Raw genomic sequence first — 23,379 nt, forward strand, 5'->3', positions numbered from 1 at the left:
CTTTTTCTGGAGAGCATTTCATAATTTTTTTTAATCCAACAAGTTGTAAGATCTAACAACTTCCTTGAATTTGATTGGCCAGGAAGCACTGTTACTATGGCAACTGTCGGATAACACAGGACTTGTCGAATAAAACATCTGACAAGTCCTTTCATGAAACGCTCCCCTGATATCACACATGTATATATTCTGGCAACCACAAGATGGGATGTTTCTATAAACCCTGTCATCAATAAATGATATATATTTTTATATAAAATGCTTAGCATCAAGACTGCATGTCAAATACCCAAAACTAGTTTAACAAGTAATGAGAATACTTGGAAGCGATCTTCCAAACCTGTTCAGAAAACCTCCACGCAATGTAGTTTTCAAGATTGCTTTGCTGAATTTATCTGGTTTTAGCATACTTGTGAGGACACAACCATTTTTCAGGAAGCGATCTTCATACAGTTCTTTGTTGCAACAGTTGCATTTGATTACAAGTACATGTACAAGTAAAAAGTGGCAACTTCTTCTTTCTCTTTGAGACAGTTTACCATGCCATCGTCTTTGGAGTGTTTCAGAAAGATTTTTTTTTCAGTTACACAAAACCATGGGCGTTGGCACAGAGGGTTATCTTTTTTTTGGTAGGGGATCTATTTTTGCATCCCCCCTAAAAAAAAGAGAGAGAGAAAAGATAATCTTCTGCGCTGACATCTATGCACAGAACGAGCTTACTTCGATATATATCCGATGTATCTATGACTTCTTCAAGAAGTTTCAATTATGAAAATAGTAAAATGTCACCAGAATATTAGTTTGTGAATCAAAAATATCTACCACCCTTTGAAGTATGATTACTGCAATTTCTTACACATTTTGTTCTTTTAGTTCAATCCATTAAAAAACTCTTCCATTTTAACATACACATATAGGCTGGACCCATTCACCTCTTTTGTAGTTCATGCACTTATTTACAAAAATTTGCATATTGAGTGTTAAAGATTCAGATATTTTATTTCAAGTATATCTGGCACCTTAAAAATATCAATATATCAATTCAATATAAAGCATAAAGAAAATAGCAACATTTTAATCTCCTGATTCAAACTTGTATAACAATCCATCTTTTGTTCCTCTTTCTGTGCCATATAATCTTGCTCATTTTGAATCATGAATACAGATGAAAATTATAACCACACATGGAGGATTGTAAACCAAAAACTTAAAAAGTTTCATGTCCGACAATTTGACTATATGTATACTTCAGGGGCATATTACCAATTGTGTCGGTGCAAGAACGCCCTTAACACCACACTTTCATACATCACATGAGCGCAAAAACACTCTTAGCAGCATGCATAAAGGCATTGCATTGCTATGGGCATTCTTGCACCAACACAATGAAATGTAAAGTAATATTGGGTTTTCTTGTATCCCACTTTGACATGAAAATGACTGAGGGTTGATTCCTGACATAGCACTTAGCACTCCTTTGGCAAAGCATTAATCTTGGGTGTGGAGCGTTGTGGCCCAGTGGATTAGTTTTCTGACTTTGACAGAGGGACGTGGGTTCGAATCCCAGCCATGGCGTAATTCCCTTCAGCAAGAAATTTATCCACATTGTGCTGCACTCAACCCAGGTGAGGTGAATGGGTACCCGGCAGGATTAATTCCTTAAATGCATTAGCCCTGAAATGCAGCTCGAGTTAAAGCCGGCGTAATAATAACAATAACAACGCACCTCGGAATAGAATATTTCTAGATAGATGGCGCTATATAAATGCCTATTATTATTGTTACTATCAGAGTCTCATAAAATGAAGACACCTTTTGTGTCAACATTGCACTTACATACTCCCTAGGGAGTGGAGCTGCCACACACGTGTATTATCAGTGAATCTACATGATGTTGAAAAGTTGTTTTCATAACCAATCACAGTACACCTGTTATAAATCCGAACTATACGGAACAAATCAATGCTAAAAAAAAAAAAAAAAATTTAATCCATTACATGGATATGGATAATATACATGTAGAGATAAAAAAAAAAAAACACCCAACTACAATTTGTTTGCCATTTAGTTGAGATATGACTTCCTTTTAGAAAGATGTGATGTAGACATGATCTTTCTTAGATGGATATGAAATGATCATAGCATGTTTGACATGACATAACAAAAATAAGTAAATTAATCCTACTTGGGTGGAATGATACAATCTAGTGAATGTTTAAATGCAATAGGGTACATTAATAACACAAATGAGTTAAATTTGATTGAATAAACAAACGTGGGTAAATAATTTATACCACAAATCAATTTTCATCAAAATCTATTTCTAAGTCATTAGTCATGAATGATCCTTTCCACAAATTTACACCCATTCACCCATTCAGCTTATAAATTTAACAAAATAACAAAGAGGGTTTTCTGTATAAAAACAAACAACTATATGGAAACATATTCTGAATGTGATTATTAGAAGGGATCAAAGAGCGATCTTAAGCCTATTCGGCTATGCGCAAATTAAGTTCCCACTTCTGAAAGACTCAATAATCTATGATCCACAAGGGGTCCTTTGGCATACAGTTATATCAGCTGAATAAATGTTAAAGGAGAATGAAACCCTTGAAACCATCTGAATCCATATCAAAGAGAAAAGTCAAAGAAACATATTGTTGAAAGTTTGAGGAAGATTGAATGAATAATAAGAAAGTTATGAGCATTTGAATATTGAGATCACTAATGCCATGTAGATCCTCCCATTGGCAATGCGACCAAGATCTGTGATGTCACGCACGTACAACTCCCTCATTGCTTTAGTACTTATTTCACTTATATTCTCACTTTTATAGAATCTATCACAAGGTGAGGTGTTCTCTTTATGATAGGACAAGTACAGAGGTTTCACAACATTATATCATTGATGAATCGTTCGTCATATGATTAGAATGAGCAAAAAGAGATGTTTTGGGGTATATTTTCAGTGTCCAAAAGGGGAGAGTTGTTCATCTGTGATATCATAGATCTTGGTTGCGTTGCCAATGGGAGGATCTCCATAGCATTAGTGATTTCGACATTCAAATGCTCATAACTCTTCTATTGCTAGTCCTATTTTACTCAAACTTTCGTTGATCTTATGCTTTGATTTTTCTGCTTTCACAAAAGCTAACTTGCCCCAAGAGTTTCATTCTCCTTTAATAACAACAAGAGTGGATTGTACAAGTAAAAGGGCAAGGGTCAAAAAGTGGTGGGATAAAGTAAAAGAGAAACAAGAGGGCAAGTTTGATAGTACTTGTCATTCACTAACCTTTGCCACGATAGTATTACATCAGCCAATCAAATAAATATTTCATTGAAGTGTATTATTTATTTAAATGCTGGAAACCTCTTTTAAATGGGCCCAGAATACTAATTCTAACAAGGACGCCCCTAACAACTGATAACAAAGTCCAGGAATTAAACATGAATAGAATAGACCCGATTGTACACAAAAAAAATATACAAAAATATGCAAAAAATATGACGGAGGGTATTAATTCCCACGAACAGAAGTGACATTCATGTGGTAATAATAACAGCCAAAACTGAGCCAATGCTAAAATATATCAGTTATTACAGAATAAAAACATTACTTTGAATACTTAGGATATTAGGCGTTTGGCAGAGATCATTAATGATAAGAGCAGCTATGTGGTCTATTAATAGTCATCAGTGCTTTTTTTTATTGTGGAATGTTGATCAGTCCAGAGAAGGGAGCTAGCTACATGTATACATGTAGAAATAGTAACAGTGATCACAGTGGTTACTGCTTCAAGCCGAGTACTAAACATTATGCACACTTCTCTACATCATGATATCAGACCTGGAATAAATTTTGTTCTTCTTTTACAAAATATATATTTTTCTATATTAGGAGAGAGTGGCATGTATCCAGATGAAAGATGAGACAAAGAAGAAAGAAGATGTTGATAATATGAGAATACAAAACAGAAATGAGTCTGGGCCCGGCAACATAAAGGTTTGCCATGAATTGCAAAAATGAAAGAACCACTCTGATTGGTCCCTGGTCAGTTGATTGAACAAAGTGCTCATGCAACAATGATCTTGATTGGTTATTAGCATTTTGATGAAGCGATTGATTGCAAACCTCTATGCTACGGATCCCAGAAAGATAAAATAGACATTGCAAGACTTTGTTTCAGCCTTATTGAGTTGTGCAAGAATTAACCTAGAAGTTCTTGAGGACGGTTCTTGAAGAGGATGTCGACGACCGTAGAGTCTGCCATGGTTGAGACGTCCCCGAGGTCGTGGTCGTTGACGGCGATCTTACGAAGGATTCGTCGCATGATTTTACCTGAGCGTGTCTTGGGAAGGCCGGGAGCGTTGTGCACTACTTCAGGAGCTGCAAAAGGACCTATCTTGGTTCGAACTGTGGATATAAGAACGAGATTTGAAATTATTAAAAACTCATTTGAAATTTTATTGTTGGAGGTTAAAAAACTCCCAACTATCGATCTTTCAGGTGATCCAAAAGACATAGCCACCAGAAATTAATTATCACTATCAGTGTCGTCCACCTGTACCACTGACTATCCTAGTTTTAACGACTACCTCTCCATAAATATCACAAGTTTGGTTTCCTTGAGAAAAGTGAACAGTATTTCCTATTGAAACATGTATTACAGGAACTTCTTTATAAAGACTACCCTATCATGCAGACCATTTTTCTTGTCTCCTTTGATCATGAGCGGTCATAAAAATACAGGTTCACAGATTCTCTCAGGAGAATAGTTGCCTTAAAGGGGAATGAAACGTTTGGAACAAATAGGCTTGTGTCGAAACAGAAAAATCAAAGAATAAGAACAAAGAAAGTTTGAGAAAAATCTGACTAATAATGAAAAAGTTATGAGCATTTGAATATTTCAATCGCTAATGCCATGGAGATCCTCCCATTGGCAATGCAACAAGGATGTGTGATGTCACATGTGAACAACTTTCCCTTTGATGGACTATAAAATACCCCCAAAATGTATCTTTTTGCTTGTTCTTAAGGTGATACAAACTCTTTATCCGTGATGTATTCTTTAGAAAAAAAATCTGTATTACATGCCCTCCTATAGCAAGAACACATGATCTAATGATATATGTGATAAAAGAGGCAGTTTAAGTGAAACATATACTAATGTAATAGGGAGAGCTGTTCACAAGTGACATCACACATCTCTGTTGCATTGCCAATGGGAGGATCTCCATAGCTTTAGTGATCGCAATATTCAAATGCTCATAACTTTCTCATTATCTGTCCGAATTTTCTCAAACTTTCGTTGATCTATTTCTTTGATTTTTCTGTTTTCACACAATCTATCTTGTTCCAATTGTTTCATTCTCCTTTAACGTCACTAGGGGCACCCTAGTTCCCATCAGACTGTATTTCAGGTGTGCTTAATTGTACACTATCTGGAGTCGAAATAAAAACAGTAATCATACCCCCATATTGAAACAGATCTTCATAGAACATATCTCACCTTGCTTTTTGAGTTCCAGTATAAGCGCATCATCAAATTCTGCACCCTGTCAGGGATAACATGAAAAGAAAGGAAGAATAAATGATACAAATTAAATCTTCAATGTAAACAAACCCCCATATTTTACATTATAAAGCATTGCTGTTTATCATTTCCAAGAGTCATTATTCTGTTTTCTGAATTAAATCTGTGCAGGACATCTGATTTTTTCTCACAGTCACTACATAACCATTCAAAGCAGACTTTAGTCAGGGTGGGGGATTGGGATGTAAATACTCTGTAGTATGTTAAAGGGATGGTCCGGGCTGAAAATATTTATATCTAAATACATAGAGTAGAATTCACTGAGCAAAATGCCGAAAATTTCATCGAAATCGGATAACAAATGATAAAGTTATTGCAGTTTAAAGTTTTGCAATATTTTGTAAAAAACATTCGTCATGAATATTCATTAGGTGGGCTGATGATGTCATATCTCCACTTTCCGTTTTCTTATGTTATTACATAAAATCATATTTTTTTCATTATTTCATACTTGTGTGAATAATATGTCTCCCTGATAATGAAATAAGTTGCAGCAATAAATATCCAATGCACTAAATCAGTTGTCAATCCAATTTTTCTAGTTCTTGGAGGAAAAAATTTGAATAAACCTAATTTCATATAATAAAATACAAAAGAACAAGTGGGGATGTGACATCATCAGTCCACCTAATGAATATTCATGACGACTGTTTTCACAAAATATTGCTAAAATTTAAAATTCAATAACTTTGTTATTTGTTATCCGATTTTGATGAAATTTTCGGCATTTTGCTCAGTGAATTCTACTCTATTTATCAAGCTATAAATACTTTCAGCCTGGACCATCCCTTTAAAGGAGAATCCAACCCAAATAAAAACTTGGTTTTATAAGGAAAAGAAAAATCAGACAAGTTGATAGGTGAAAGTTTGAACAATATTGGACAAACAACAAGAAAGTTATAAATTTTTAAAAGTTGTAAATATTGGTAATCACTATACCCATTGAGACTTCAAATTGGCCGCATATGGGATGGCATAGTGACGTAAGGCAAGGACTACTCTTCCATGTACTCCAATACATATTCTGGCTAAAATGTCATTTTCCCCAAAAGTTTTATTTCAAATTATATTTTTCTTTCATGAGGACATAAAACAATATACTACCGGGAATATATTTAGATTACTGTCCCAGGGGAATGGGTGCTTAGGAGAAAACCACAAATCCCTGATAATAAAGTACATAGCCTATGGGAAAGTTGTCCTTGCCCCTTGTCATAATTTACTTACCTAGTTGCCAATGTGAAATCTACATAGTATTAGTGATCTCAATTTTAAAGCAGCTATAACTTTCTTATTGCTGGACCGATTTCTTTCAACTTTCACCATTCTGTTTAATCTATTTTTCTCCTTCCCAACACATTTTATAGCCAAGGCTGGATTCCCCTTTAACTTACTATCAAGTCAAAAGCAGGAGAAATAATTATGTCAGTTGGAAGCTCATACATACATTTTATCATACTGCAATTAGTGCAACGGGAATGGTACACAATAATTAATACAGTAGACTCTACATACATGTAAGTCAACCTACCCCACGTCTAACAATCGTCTAATTCTGACCATTTTTCAGACCAGAATATGCAACTAAATGATATTTTGATCTTTTCAGACAAATTTTTGCCAAGGTCAAACAGATTCCTGTGGTCCAAAGAGATCGAGTTGGGCAGATTCCCCAATATTCTTATGGCTATCATCACTATCATCAAAATGTCTGAAACAGCGTTCTACTTCTAATACTTACTTCGACAAGAGTAACAAAGCAGTAGCAAGCCTCTCCTTTGGTTGGATGTCGGTAAGCTACTGCGGCTGCTTCCGCTACTTTAGAATGCTCTATTATCGCAGATTCTATCTCAGCAGTACTTAATAAATGACCCGATACATTGAACATATCATCTATACGACCGGTGATCCAGTAATATCCATCCTTGTCTCGTTTGCAACCTGATGGTGACAGAAGATACAAAAGAAGAATAATCAGTTATTCCACCCGTGACAAGGAATGACTTCATACTTCAAATTCATGCATTTCAAGAAAGATTATGTATTTGGGAATGAGTCTTACCATCGCCAGTCTTGTAGTAACCAGGGAATTGCCTGAAGTACGTCCTCTCATAGCGTTCATGATCACCATACACAGTACGCATTACGCCAGGCCAAGGCTGCTTGAATACCTAGAATAAAGGGAGTACCACAGGGAAACAATTATTGACCTTTATGTTTTAACCCACAAACAGAATATCCATTATATAACATCCCATCCCAATCCATCCCTTACATAGAGAGGAAAATATTATGACAGAAAGTTCACAGTACGCTCATCATGACTGTTGGGAAGTATGCTGGTAGTCACGATCACTTCAGTCGCTACCTGAATCTGGCTATCTTTCAAATAAGGCGATGAGGAAATATTGTGCTTTAATTCTGAGCATTGAAGAAGGGAGAGTGTATCTTGTCAACTGAAATCTCAAGATTATCATATTGTTTATTTCCAAAATTTCAAATGATCTAACTACAGAGGAAGGAATATATATTTCTCTTATAAGACAACATCGTCAATGACAATATTTAAAGGACAAGTCCAATCCAACAAAAAGAGAAAAATCCAACCAACATAACACTGAAAATTTCATCAAAATCAGTTGTAAAATAAGAAAGTTATGACATGTTAAAGTTTCGCTTAATTTCACAAAACTGTTATATACACATCGAGGTCGGTATGCAAATGAGGAGACTGATGATGTCATCCACTCACTATTCTTTTTGTACATTGTATTTTATTATATGAAACATGAAATATTCTAATTTTCTCCTCATTGTCAAGTGAAACAACGATTAATTCCACTCTGAACATGTGGAATTACATGTAGCATTGTTTAATGCTATATGGTTCATTAAAGTTGTCCTTATTGTCAAATCTGTAAAAAATGAAATATTGTATAATTCAAACAATAACAAACAAGAGAAATAGTGAGTGATGGACATCATCGACTGACTCATTTGCATTTCACTAAGTTATGCATATCACTGTTCTGTGAAAAATAAGCAAAACTTTAAAATGCCATAACTTTCTTATTTTACATCCGATTTTGAAAAAAAATTCAGCTAAATGCTAGTTTAATTTTTCTCTATTTATTCAAATCCACACTTTTTCTGGGGTGGACTTGACCTTTGATATAAAATAGAATTTACTTACGAGGTATCCTTCACATACTCCTTCTAGCTCCTCACCCTGCTCATTCACTACAGCAGGTGCGATACCAAAGAATGGGAATGTCTGTTACCATGGAGACAATAAATAAAAAATTGGAACAATTTAAAACATTAACATGATTAGAGCAGACAAGTGCTTTGTTTTCATCGCTTATCAAATATTATTAAAAATCTGACCTGTATAAAACTGAAAGATTGTGAATCGAAGCAGAATGTGTCACTTCATTGACTTGTTTTAATCACAATGATCTTGCAATCTCTAACAGAAAAGAATACTCTACTGACTGATGTCCACTTTCTCGCCAAGCCATTTCACTCCTCACCTCTTTCCACTTTTCCAGAACCTTACACATGGTGTACCATAAACCACCTCTGCGATTAACCAACACTTATTTAATTATCACTGGATCTAACTAGTCTAGTGCCAAGATGGTCTAATTTCACTACATATATCTGTTTTTCACTTTATCAAATGAAAATTTGGTTCATAAACAGATTATCTAATAATATAGACTAAGTGGTGTCAAACCAAGTGGATACTGAGATAAAATATACCAGTGGCGGAGCCAGGGGGCACAACCGGCCCGTGCCCCCCCCCCCTTTTGAGAGGTACAATTAAAATTTGTAATGTAAAAATGCTGTTACATGTACAACAGAAGTGTGCCCCCCCCCCCCTTTTGGAAGTGAATTTTTCTTCGGGGGAAAATGTGCCCCCCCTTTCGAAAAATCCTGGATCTGCCCCTCAAATATACAACGCAACTGAAAATAAAGCAAAATGGTATATGGGCTAAGTGACATAAATGAACTGGTTGTAGAAAAACAAGGATTAGACCATATGACAGACCAAACAGATGTAGATAGAGTGGCTGTGGACCAAGTGGCTATTGACCAAAGAAAGGGTACTTACTGCTGAACCAGGTTTCATTGGTGTAGCTCCTGGGAGAGGGGTTAATGTGTGACCTCCCTAAAAAACGCAAGTAAAGGCAAGATAAATCATAGAAATAATGTCAAAGATAGACAGAAGAAATACAGAGCAATTTGATTCATTGAGATCTTTCCAAATGTTCCATTAAGAAATACAAACATTGAATAACAGTCTTCATTTATTACCTTCATCAATATCATCACAAACAAGATCAGAAAGATCCATCGTTTTTACAAATATAGTGATGACTAGTTGTGATGATGAAAATGATGACAGTGATAATGATGATGGAGATAAAGATGGTGAGGAAGATGATATTGACAATAATGAAAGTAATGGTGATGATGATAATGATATTGATAATTATGATGATGATGGTGATGACATTAAAATGATGATGGTGATAATGATGATGATGGTGATTGTGATGATGGTTATGATATTGATGATGGTGATGATGATGGTGATGATGATGGTAATGAAGATGATGGTGAAGATGATGGTGATGATGATGGTGATGATGATGAGGATAATGGTGATGATGGTAATGATACTGATGATGGTAGTGATACTGATGATGGTGATGATGAAGATGATGATGATGGTGAAGATGGTGGTGATGAAGATGATGATAATGGTGATGATGATGATGGTGACGATGGTAATGATACTGATGTTGATGGTGGTGACGATGGTGATGATGATGATGGTGATGATAGTGAAGATGATGGTGATGATGATATGGTGATGATGGTGGTGGTGATGATGGTGATGTTGCTACTGTTGATGACAATGATAATGAGTAAGAATCACAGAACATGTATGGCAAAAAAAAAACCCTCCACAGGTGCTTACTAAAAAACTAGCTTCCAATTATTCAGGGGAAAATGTGAATTTTTAGTAAAGCTGTCTAAGCATTTTCTACCACCACCATCACAGCTACCACTATCAACAACATCATTAACACCACCATAAACATCACCACAGCCAATACGCACCACCACCATCAAAACCACTATTGCATCCAATATCACCACCAACACAACCATCAGTAACATCACCCCATCACAGCGACTACCACAACAACCATCAACACAACCACCATCCCTTCAATCAGCCATTTCCCTTCCTCACCGTTTCTGTCTGCCAGAACGTATCTGATATAGAGCACCTTCCATCCCCTATGACGTTGTAATAGAAGAGCCAAGCCTCTGGATTAATGGGTTCTCCCACCGTTGCAAGAACACGTAGTGACTTACGACTGTACCTACATACGATCAAGAACCATTGGCAAAGATGCATCAGGGCAATTCCATAGGTTGGTGGACATGAGCTCAATGTGTCTTTGTACATATAGCCCATCTGAACCGTAACGTGAGTAACCACTTTATCTGCACCCCTAGTAAAAACCATGTGTTCTTTATTTTCTTAATTATACACAAATTTGTATCCCTAATATACTTCTTTGAAATGGATATAATCAACTTTCATAAAAGCCTTGTATGAGGACACTTTTCACTTATGTCGACTTTTCATTTTATGCATGTCCAAATCATGTAACATGAGTAACCAAAACATTTCAAAGATTGGCCAGGAGCATAATGAAATTTCCCAAGTTTTTTTTTTATACAAAGGATAGTCAGACTGCGTACTATCTTGTGATAAAGAGATGTTTAGTTCCTATCAATAATAATGGAGTTACAGCTCCAAGTATGAGTCAAGGTGTCTCCAAATGTAACGTGGGTAACCGTGGAATAGCCCATCAGCATTGGGTGAATGGTTGATAAAAGTTACCATTATAATAACTTTGTCATCCAATGGTAACTACCATGATAACTATGCTGATACAATGTAGCCAATCAAAATCAAGAAAATCGCCATACCCTGGCAAAGTTACAATAGTATACAAATAATGAATGTTCAAGAGTGCAATGGACAGAATACTTCATGAGGTGAAAGATGAAATGATCCATTGAACGAGGCGTTGAATGGATAATTCATGAACATTCATTATTTGGTTTATATGACACCTAAAAAAAAGATTTTCATATTAAATTTATGAATTTCGATGCAAAATATGTTCATGCAGTGCGAGCTCGGTCTGTTGATTGTCGCATACATACCTATGGTACATACAACATGCGCGCTGCAAACATGAGTGGTTCTACGTGTGGTGCCTGCAGCAGTCTGATTGAGCGCATGCAATGGACAAAATCGTATGGATCCAAAATTGCACGGTTGATGACGTCATTGTAAAATTGGCTGAATGATCGATATCAAACAACCAATCAAATGACAATGATCTAGCTAGGTGTCATATAATAACTTTTATGCAAATGGGTTGTGAAGTCACAATCACAGACATACCTGTCAACTCAGACAATCTTGAAATACATGTGGTAACGAAAAACGAAAATTAAATTATTCTGTTTCATACAGAAAGTAAGCTCACACTCTTTATACATCTAGATTCTGTGTTATTTTAGAAAAATGCATTTTTTCCCCCAAAATAAGGTACAGTATATGAGATTTTCACATTATATTTATCTGATATACTATACAGTGGCTTTGGAGAAAGTCGTATTCTGAAGGAGTCCTAATTTTACCCAACATTGGCAAATCATGTGACAATCTCTAATAGTTCTGGCTGACAATACTTGGGTTATACTTACTTTTTAACAGGTGCTTCGCCATATTTCATGAGTGTTCGTATGAGCGTAGGTGCTGTGTATAGGATGGTCACGTTGTATTTATCTACGATCTGCCAACACCGGGACTCATCAGGGTACAGAGGTGCTCCTTCATACTACAATACAAGGTATAACAAAGATAATTGTGATCATGATAGAGGTACACAGGTTTTATGTGGTTGAAATTATCATTATTGTTTGGCGTTACCTGTGCCTGGGAAGCGAAAAGAAAACTGAATCACTACGACCCGCAGGTCTCTCCTCCTGATTTAAGTGATTAGGGGGTGCAGGTGGACCAATACAGCGGGATTTCCCCCTTTTGTTATATGAATAGTGCAGAGGGTTCCTTTTTTTTCTTTATTGAAAAAAAGTGCACACTTAGTTATGAAGAATGCATATAGCATTTCAATTTATTTGAATACAGGATAAAAGAACACTGTTAATTAAGTGACTTGCTCACTGGCATAGGTGCAGTGGCCGAGGATTGATACCCAGACTTTTAAATGTCAACTAGTCAGGCACCATAGACCACTCGGCCATGGTACCTTCTCTGCAATGTGTTCTTGATGTGTAAAGGAGGTGACTCTCCTCTACCCGGGCATCCATTTAATGTCTTATCCGAGGGACGGAGTGTTTTCCGCTGTATTAAACGTAGTCTGCATCTATGGAACAGGGGACGTACATGATAACATACGACGGAGGCTTCAGTCATCCACCTGGGGTGGATTCGAACCCAATACTTTTGGTTTGAAAGGCAGACGCTTTACCGGCTGAGCCAACTCAACCTTAAATATGGATATAACATATTAAAGTCAAATGTATGAGTAGGTCTCGCAAATAAGGGGTCACATAAACATACTTTTAATGTACCTAATGGCAAATTAGTTACAGTTTGTAAACAGCAATAGCTAGTTTAAAGAGTTCCCATTGAGAAAGAATATTGATATCCTATATACCATTACACTGGTAGCTGCATTGGCCATGGGTCCGTAACATACGTAGGAATGACCCGTTATCCAACCGATATCAGCAGTACACCAATAGATGTCTTCCTTGTGATGATCAAATGAATACTTGAAGGTTGTAGCAGCATAGAGTAGGTAGCCGATCTGGGTGTGGACCACTCCTTTAGGGGTACCGGTGGAACCGCTGAAAGAATATATGGAGTTCTTATGAGGGTGATGTTTGTTGGTATTAATATATTAACTTAACATAATTGATATGGTGAGTATTGATGGTTGTGAAGTAGATGATGATGACAGGGAGGATGAAGATGTTGGTGGTGATGACATAGATGATCACAATGGTGGTGACGATGATGATGATGATGGTGATGATAGTGATGATTATGTTGATGGAGATGATAATGACATTGATGATGAGGATCAAGATAATGGTGATGATGATGAAGATGAACAGCTCAAAATCGGGAACACTGAAAATCACCAACAACGACGGGGACATATGATAAATTGTATTATTGCTTTGAAAAAACACCTGTGATCCAGCATAAATGCCATGATTCTTTTGCTAGTTTTCCATCAATTTAGAATTTTCTTCCCAAACCAGTTGGCATATATATTTTCAACACAAGCAAACACTTGCAAGGTCATTTCATTGGATTCCGTTTGAACTCATTTACACAACTTAATTTACATTTGATGCAAGCTCACCTTGTGTATAACATAAATAGCGGTTCCTCTACCTCCAGCCAAACTGGTTCACATTTATCACTGGCTCCTTCCATCACATCATGCCACCATAAATCACGCCCTTCATGGTATTCAGTCTGTTGTATGAAACAAAGGTTAAATTGCTGTTTTATTAACAAAATAACATTCTTTGGACAGAGTAATTTTCCTGTGCGGTATCACAGCATATTTCATGGTGTGTAAAAGTGTTACATATTCCCCATAGGCTTATGTACAAAGTTTGCTGTGCAATATCATGCCATATTGCATGATCAAATGAATAATGATCATTAAAGATAATTATATTAGATGACTTTAAAGGATACTAGAAACATTCAACTCATAAGGGCAAAGTTTGTATTCTTGTACGATTCCAGTAATATTGGCCCTAAATCATGGAATAAGAAAGCCTGTTCCTCAGCTTGGGGGACCAATCAGACAATCGGACAATGATTTGATACATAAAAGAAAACAGACAAAGCTGTGAACACATCTAATACAGTAAAGAAGTATGAAAACTAACCGTGAGTGAGTAGCATGGACGTTTAGCTACCGGTGATGACCTATCACCATTATTAGAAACATCAGCTGATCCTAGATGACGTACTACAAAGACTTTCTCTACGATGAAGTCCCTGAAAAGAAAGTATTAGATGAATCTCAGACACTTTGATAGACATCCAAATGTCATTTAAAAAAATTATTTACAATTTTTTTCTCTATAGTACTGCTCTGCAAAAGAAATTAATTGGATTATTCTATCAAAGGAACATTACAATAATATTTTTTCCTCTTAATTTACATTTCCAAGTACTTCCGAGATGATATCTATAATGATGTGCATGTAAACATTATTGTTCAGTACATCTACTGGTAAGAAACAAGAAAAGATGATCATTAAAGTCCAATGGTTTTTATGGACAATGAGAAACTTTATCAAGTTAATGTACGAGAAACAGAAAGTTCAATATTCATAGAAAGATGTATGATAATAATTATGTTTTATATTTACTTTAAAAAACAATTCAAATTGCAAGCTATGTGCTCAAATGAGAAATATTCTTAAAAATAATAATAATTACATCTTTACAATGCCTACTGGTTAAAGAGCATACTTACCGTTTCTTGCAGATTTTGACTGCATCATCTGATATCTGCTTCAGATTGACTAGTTTAGTTCCTCTGTATACACCATCTATATAATGATAATAATAATGACATCAATAAAGATACAATATAAAGTGACTAATGAAAAAAAGTATTTCAGTAACTTAAAAAAACCTGGGGAGCTTTTCATGAAAGACTTGTTGGATGTTTTATCATACAAGTTCTGTTTTATCCAACAGTTACCATGTATGTAAATGTAGTAGCATTGCTTCTAAGCCAATCAAAATAGCATGAAACTATTAAAGAAGCAGAGATGCAGATCTGCCATTCGCCAAAATTAATTCTCATTGAGGAGCTGCAATAATTGGAATTCCCTGCCTGAGTCAGCTGTAAGTGCAACTAGTTTGTATCAGTTCGAATCAGGACTTGAAAATTTTTGGGACAAGCATCCTCTGAAGTACAGACCTTACCAAAGATAAGAAAATCAACGAGGGGCACATGACAACTTGTCGGATGACCATGGGCGTCAATCGGTAGGGGACGGGGGGGGACGTGTCCCCCCATGATTTTTTCGGGGGGGGGGGGACACAATATCAAATGTCCCTCTCATGTTTTTGTCACAAAAGAAGTGTGACCATCGGGGGGGGGGGGGGAAATATGTGCATACCTTCTCAAGGAAATGAGAGTTGATTCCCCTTAAAAAATATAAAGAAAAAAAAAACAACTGTCATGTAACTTTTCGAAGCAATTAACTGTGGGTAAATTCGCATTCAAAAGCAGCGCAGCTAGCCGTCCATGAGCCGTTCCTGTACGTACGACGCCAGGGTAGACGCGAGCACCCACATGGAGACCCGCACGTGCGTGGTGGGTTTTTTTTCATGTGGGTATGCACGGCATGACATACGGTACATGTAGCGGTGGAGTATGACGAAAGTGTAGTGGATCTGGAAAGACCGTACGTAAGTACGCGTACCTTACTGGTACTTTCAGCGAATCAGAAGACAGAAGCTTTTGCCGTTACTTACGGCCGGGTACGATCCATCCATCTACCTAGTTGCACCAGATCACCAGCACATTTTTCAAGAATCAAGATGCCTGTTAGAAAACTGTAAGTTAAAATGTCTGAAGTTCACTTGAACAATAAGTGTTAATGTAAAATTGTACAAAGTTAAATAATCCTGCATTTGTGGCGTTATTGAAATAGAGTAACGTTAACTTAGGTGTCCACTCAGACTCAGTCATGACATGGATCTAATGCGTACCCTATATAAAGTCTACGAGAGTAAATTTCTCCCATTGAAAAACATGTGCGTGCGTGTTTTTACATTGACTTGATGACTGGTGTCCTAAACCAAGAAATAGCCACGTTTGTCAAAATTTTGATATGAATTTCACAACTTGTTTATGCCTTCAATAACTGTCATTTGATGATATATGATTTAAAGTAGGCCTTCGGTATAAGTAAAGTATAACCAACGTGCAAGAATCTGAGCTAACCTAGATCTAGGCTAACTTACTAAAAATTAGGCCTAACGTTTAATAGCCCTAGCCCTAATCAGCTGGCTCTGGGTTTTAAACTTTGTCAGGCCTAAAGGATAAAGCCAAGGACTGTCCACCTATGCTAGACTCATATTTCTAACCTTCATTAACTCAAGGCTATAGCTTCATATTCTCTCAGTACTTGAATGAAAGTGTAGTGTAACGACTAAGGGGGAGGGGTATACAGAGGCCATATGAACCATCTCGAATGAAGAAAATCGAAAAGCAAAACTATTGCTTAGATTAGTGAAAGTCTATCACCTGCACCTTATTATGTTTTTTTTTCTTAAATTGAAGCCCAAAATATTCCATCAGCCTTTTTGTATCCATGAGATTAAAATTCCGACCCCCCCCCATGAGCAACTAGTCATATCAAGTGCCTCAATTGCACTCAATTAGCAAAAAAAAAAATTCAGAGCCAGTTCATTGTTCCTACTGTTGGAGGCCATGCTGGAGACAAGTATAGTAATTCTAGATCTACTCTAGATCTTCTCTAGATCCAGTATTCTATATATGAGTATTAATAATAGTGAACTTTCTCTTTACATGACAGAAGCTCCCTTCAAAGCGACATCAACCTCGCCATCAGGTTTAACGATCTAATGAAAAGGACAGCATCAGAAACTGGTAAGTGCAAACCCCCCCCAAAAAATACAAATAATAATAAATATTAAAAATAAAAAAAAAGTAAATGAAAAATAAGAAATAATAAATCCACTTTTTTCCTTGAATGAGAAATCTTTTCTGTTTATTTTTTTATCAAAAAAGCCTAGCATAATCATTCCCTAATTGTTTCTTACTTTGATATTGAGTCATTTCCGTTGCCTTCAATCTCAGGTCAGTCAGCCATTGATTACAATTAGATTTTTATCTAACATAGAAGGAAGACATAATGTACGCACCACTTGCATGGCGGTGGCAGTGTCCGCGTCAACACACATTTTAACCTGGCAATTTTCTGAAAATAAAATGTAAATTTTAAAGGCAGTCCTCTTCAATAAATCATCATTGGCCACACATTTCTGGTCACATTGTCAAAGTCAATGGTCATTGAACTTAGGGTATTTTGTGCCATGAACATAAAAAACTTGACCAATGTTTAAGATTTTATATTAAAAATAATTTTTCAAAGTATGAATTATTTTTCCATGAAACTTGGGCACATCAGGAATTAATTCCTTTCAGTCAATCAAAAACAATTACCCGGTAAGGTTTCATGATCTAGGTGAAAGGTTAATTTAGGCGATACACTTAAAGAAAATTTGATTCAATTAGTCCTAAATATGTCAAAATTATTTGATAAAATCCTATGAAACTTACACAAGATTGTTTTGAGGTACCAAAATTTTGATGACATAATTAAGAGGTTACCAGATGAAGCTAAAAGCTCACTTAAGGTCAATAAACTTTGGTCATTATGTAGAAAAAAATAAAATTTTCCCATCATTCCTAAAGGACATATTTCACATTCATTGTCATTTTCCCATGAAACTTTTGTACAGTCATGTTGAATGGAAATCAATCTTCATGGATTATGTGACTAGGATTTCAGATCAATTAACTTCTATTAAATTTGATTTTAAAAGAAAAATTCTAATCTCATGAAATGTATATTTGATTATTATCAAACCCCACAAATCAAAGGAATGCATTTCAAGTTATCATATAAAGGTCAAAAGTCAAAGGTCATCTAGGGTCAATGAACTTTGGCCATGTTTGGGGCATCAGCATTGAAATCTTAACCAAGGTTAAGTTCTTGAAATGTCATCATAACTTAGGAAGTATATGGACCTAGTTCCTGAAACTTGGACAGAAAGGTAACCAAGTATCACTGATTTTCCTATATGAGTTTCCAGGTCACTTGATCAGGGTCAAAGGTCATCTAGGGATGGTGAACTTAGACCACAGTTAAGTTTTTTTTCTTCAAAAAATGTCATAACTTTAAAAGTATAAGGGCCTATTTCATGAAACTTGGACAAAAGGTTATTCAAGTATTGCTGATAATTTTGCATGAGTTGCAGGTCACATCATTTTGGGTTAATGAACTTTAACCATCAAAGTCAGCACTGCTACTATATTGAATTGCGTAATGCAGGCGAGACTGCCAGAGGCGTTCCACTTGTTACTTTATTTATGTCTTTTTAAAAAATCTGAAACTTTTAACTGCTACTAATTCAAGATTGCTAATTGTTATCTCACAAAAAAGAGTAATTTAGAAAATTCAAATCGAGAGGATGAAGTACTTGTGATTTTGTGTTTTCTTTGAAAGTTATGAAGTTAACACTAAATCGAAATATACGATAATAATATGGACTAGGATTATCCTGTGCATATTTTAAATCTTAAAAATCTGAAGATTATCTGTTGTAACTAATTTTCCTAATTTTATATGATTTATATTCAGAAAGTGATTACGCACGACTGATGTCAAATGCTAAAAGATGTCATCTGAAGTTGAGGGCAGATGTACGCGGTGATGGGAATTGTTATTTCAGGGCATTAGCTGATCAGCTCAAAAGAATCGGGGCAGCAGCTTCAACTCACAGACAGCTCCGCAGCATGATTTGTGATTACCGTACATGCAAATGGAGGTTAGAACATTGGCTTAAATATATTGATTGGTTTGTTGCTAAGTTATATCTCATTTATATTTCTAATGCACGAAAAAGAAAGAGAAAACATGATCCTGTTATATAAAAAAAAAATGCAGATCAGTTATCTCAAAATTATACTGTAATTCTACTTTCATCTTTGGTTCTCTCTCTTTTTGTGCACATAGCTAGAGTACCATTTTTTGAGGAGGGGGAGGGTATTTGTTTCCCAACAATGGCATTTAAGAAACAATTTGATTCAATTCAATATAACATTTATTTTCTTCCAATTCTTTATACATGAATTGTATAAATAAATTTCCCAGTTGTTGCAACTGTAGTAAATTCAACAGTTTTTTTTTATTATTATTTTTGATTAACTGCTAGCATGCTGATTGCTGCAAATTTGCACATTCATATAAATAAATTCAATAATCTTCACAATTTGAGATTTCTCTGTCACATTTGTACCAAAGCAGCAAACAAGGGACTATAATGTTTAATTAACACCTATAGAATAATTACCAGCATCAACTGTGCAATAATTAAAAACAAGTTCCAAAGAAACTGAAAGATCAATTATTGTTATCCCCTCTTAATTTATTCAGCATACATAGAGATAAAGCAGATGCTTAATAACATAAAATAAGTGTGCCATCAAAATTAGGTGCTATTAACTATCATGCTCTTAACTTAGAAAATCAGATAAACAAAATTCTAATTCCTTTGTCAAAGAATTGTTAGATAAATGATGGGATTTTTTGTGTGTGTCATTTTACAGACCCCTTGTGACCAGAGAGTTATAGTGACAGATGAGTACATCAAAAAAATGAGACACAATTGTTCTTGGGCAGGGCAGCCAGAAATACTCGCAACTGGAAAGTTGTTTTATGTCAATATAAAAGTTGTCACAAGCGCTGCAGAACGCACTGCTTGTGGGTTCTTCATGCATGAATTTGACAATGTTGGTGCAAAGGATACCCTTTACTTTGGTCATATACATGAGAGCCACTACATAAGTCTGGGTAGGTAAACACAAAATCATGATATAGCCATCGTATAACTAATACTTAGGCACAGTAGTCTAAACTGCCAGAATGGACAGATGATCTTTAAAAAATGTATTATTTATTTATCTATTTCTTTTTCCTTCATTCATTCGTTGTTCAAGGGAGGAAGGAGCAAGTTCTTTCTCATTCTTTTTAAAGCTCAACCCAAGAAAAGATCTCAGAGGAGTAAGGTTCAATTAATCCTAATACCTAGGATGAGTGTGGAAGGATTAATGCCCAATTGTGATGCACACTCCAATAACAGGTCATCAGAAAAGGTCTTAGGCTGCTGCACTGAGTGCACATTAGTATGGAACAAACTATGACTTTGAAATATGCAACCTCACTTTCACTTTTGTACTTTTATACTACCTTAGTTTCACATCCAAATTGAAACATGTCTCTTTTTTTTAATTTAATTAATAATTCTTTTAAAATGGCAATCTTTAATTAAAGACTCATGTGTAGTCAGTACCTTTCCTTGTGCACCTCAAAAATAAGTTGTAGATAAAAGGAGCCATAACAACACTCATTTCTCTTGGCATTATTATAGATGTCCCTGAATCTCAACTGGGCGGCCCCCGAATGTCATGTCTTCTGGTGGCCTATGGGCTTACTGTCCATTTTCCTCTGTTTATGGTGAACAAGTGTAATTTTGCAATATCAAGACTGTGGATTCAAATACATTCAAGTTTTTGGTGAAGAATACAGTATCAATTATCTTAAATGAATATAATTTGACTTAATTGATTTAGAATTAGTGCTATCATTAATATCTCTATCTGTGATATTTGTACAGAACCAAACCTGAGCCATGCTGATGCATCGGACAGTAATCAAACGGCAAATACAACGGAAACAGGTTAGTACAATACATCAAATTTTTTATCTCAGTATAATACATATTATGAATTAAAGCTATGAATTAAAAAAAACCTGTATTTGTTAAAAATCAACAACTATAGCAAAAACTTTATATAGGAAGAAAATAATATTTAGAATAATCAACACTGTTGATCAGGAAGAAATACCACCCTCAGAATAATTCTAAATGTGACATGAAATTGGAATTTGGTAATTTGGGCCTGTTTTCATTGTAGGGTGTCAATCGGTCTTGAATTTCTCATGATGGAAAACAGCATTAAAAACTTTACATTTCAACAGCTGATGCAACCATCTCACCCATTTCAACAGCTGACGCAACTAGCTCACCACTATCAACAGCCGATCTTTCTGCTAGGTCTCCAGTTGTCACTGCTGTACCAACTTATAGGTTCCGTGTCTCAACTCTGACTACTGATGCAACTAACTCACCATTCTCAACGGCTGATGCAACTATCTCACCCATTTCAACAGCTGACGCAAATAGCTCACCCATTTCAACGGCTGATGCAACTATCTCACCCATTTCAACAGGTGATGCAACTATCTCACCCATTTTAACAGCTGACGCAACTACATGTAGCTCACCACTATCAACAGCCGATCTTTCTGCTAGGTCTCCAGTTGTCACTGCTGTACCAACGTATAGGTCCCGTGTCTCAACTCTGACCTCTGATGCAACTAACTCTCCAATCTCAACGGCTGATGCAACTATCTCACCCATTTCAACAGCTGATTCAACTATCTCACCCATTTCAACGGCTGATGCAACTATCTCACCCATTTCAACAGGTGATGCAACTATCTCACCAATTTTAACAGCTGACGCAACTAGCTCACCACTATCAACAGCTGATCTTTCTGCTAGGTCTCCAGTTGTCACTGCTGTACCAACGTATAGGTCCCGTGTCTCAACTCTGACCTCTGATGCAACTAACTCTCCAATCTCAATGGATGATGCAATTAGCTCACCAATCTCCACAGCTGACACACCTACTGCATGTACATCACAAGTTGTCACTGATGCAGCATTATCTTTCTCCCCTGCATTGACACCCCCACCTGAATCCCACGTTTCAACAGCATCTTCACCATGCAGCTTCCTGGACTTGGAGCCTGTTTCAGATCCTGCTGTACCTTCCTGCCCTCGGGCCTCACGGGATGTCTTAATTCCTTTTCCAGAGAAGCCCAATCAACCTAAGGATGTTTCATGCTTGCCATTGCAGATTTTGGGTAATAAAAAGCTAAGGTTTCAGTATGCTTGGTTCTCTCAATTCCCTTGGTTACATTTTGATGCTAATGTGGCTGGAATTTTGTGCTACAACTGTTCTAAGGCAACAAAGGAAAAACTGATGGCAATGGCAAAATACAAAGACGATGCTTTCGTCTCAAAATTGATTCCGAAACTGGAAGAAGGCGATTCAGAAATTTTGCAGCCATGAAGTTTCCAATGCTCACCATATTTCATCAAGTAACCTAATCGCCCTAACTAAGACTAATATAAAGGTCCAGCTCAATAAGAATTTTCAAGAAGAGCAGCAAGTAGCACAGAGAGCCCTGATAAAGATTATTTCAGCACTACATTATCTAGCTCACCAGGGACTAGCTTTGCGTGGTAAGGAAGATAGAGAGGGCAACTTCAGGCTTCTCCTAAACTTACTTGCATCAAATAACCAAAGTCTGAAAAACTGGCTGGAGAGAAAGACCACTTTTACAAGTGGTTCATGTCAAAATGAGGTGCTACAATTAATGTCCCACAGGTTGTTGAGAGATATTTGCGAGGAGGTTAATGCGTCAAAGTACTTCGGTATTATTATTGATGGGACTCAGGATTGTGTCGGTAAGGAACAGGAGTCCATATGCGTTCGGTACGTGACAAACACATTTGATATCAAGGAAGAATTCCTGGGACTCTATGAGATACCAAATACAACTGGGGTTTCACTCTGTAACATGCTGCAAGACGTTTTGACAAGACTGCAATTGCCAATCAAGAATCTACGAGCACAGACATATGATGGGGCAAGTAACATGTCGGGAAAGTATCAGGGATGTCAGGCACACGTTAAACACATTCCACCACTGGCAAGTTACACAC

At 36.3% G+C, this 23,379-nt stretch overlaps 1 protein-coding gene across 1 annotated transcript; it reads right to left on the reverse strand.

Moving 5' to 3' along the window:
• Positions 1 to 2,059: 2,059 nt before the first annotated feature.
• On the reverse strand, positions 2,060 to 23,236 carry LOC135157221 (acetyl-coenzyme A synthetase, cytoplasmic-like). Its single transcript, XM_064112157.1, has 14 exons — positions 23,206 to 23,236; positions 21,714 to 22,454; positions 15,233 to 15,308; positions 14,637 to 14,748; positions 14,096 to 14,211; positions 13,379 to 13,571; positions 12,405 to 12,538; positions 10,867 to 10,999; positions 9,715 to 9,771; positions 8,791 to 8,871; positions 7,660 to 7,768; positions 7,339 to 7,538; positions 5,514 to 5,559; positions 2,060 to 4,417 (listed from the first exon to the last, which is right to left on the reverse strand). Exons 1-14 carry the CDS (start codon positions 23,234 to 23,236, stop codon positions 4,212 to 4,214), a joined length of 2,235 nt encoding a protein of 744 aa, XP_063968227.1. The 3' UTR covers positions 2,060 to 4,211.
• Between the last annotated feature and the right edge of the window lie 143 nt (positions 23,237 to 23,379).

Source organism: Lytechinus pictus, chromosome 17, assembly GCF_037042905.1.
Source record: "Lytechinus pictus isolate F3 Inbred chromosome 17, Lp3.0, whole genome shotgun sequence".
Lineage (NCBI taxonomy): Eukaryota > Metazoa > Echinodermata > Echinoidea > Temnopleuroida > Toxopneustidae > Lytechinus > Lytechinus pictus.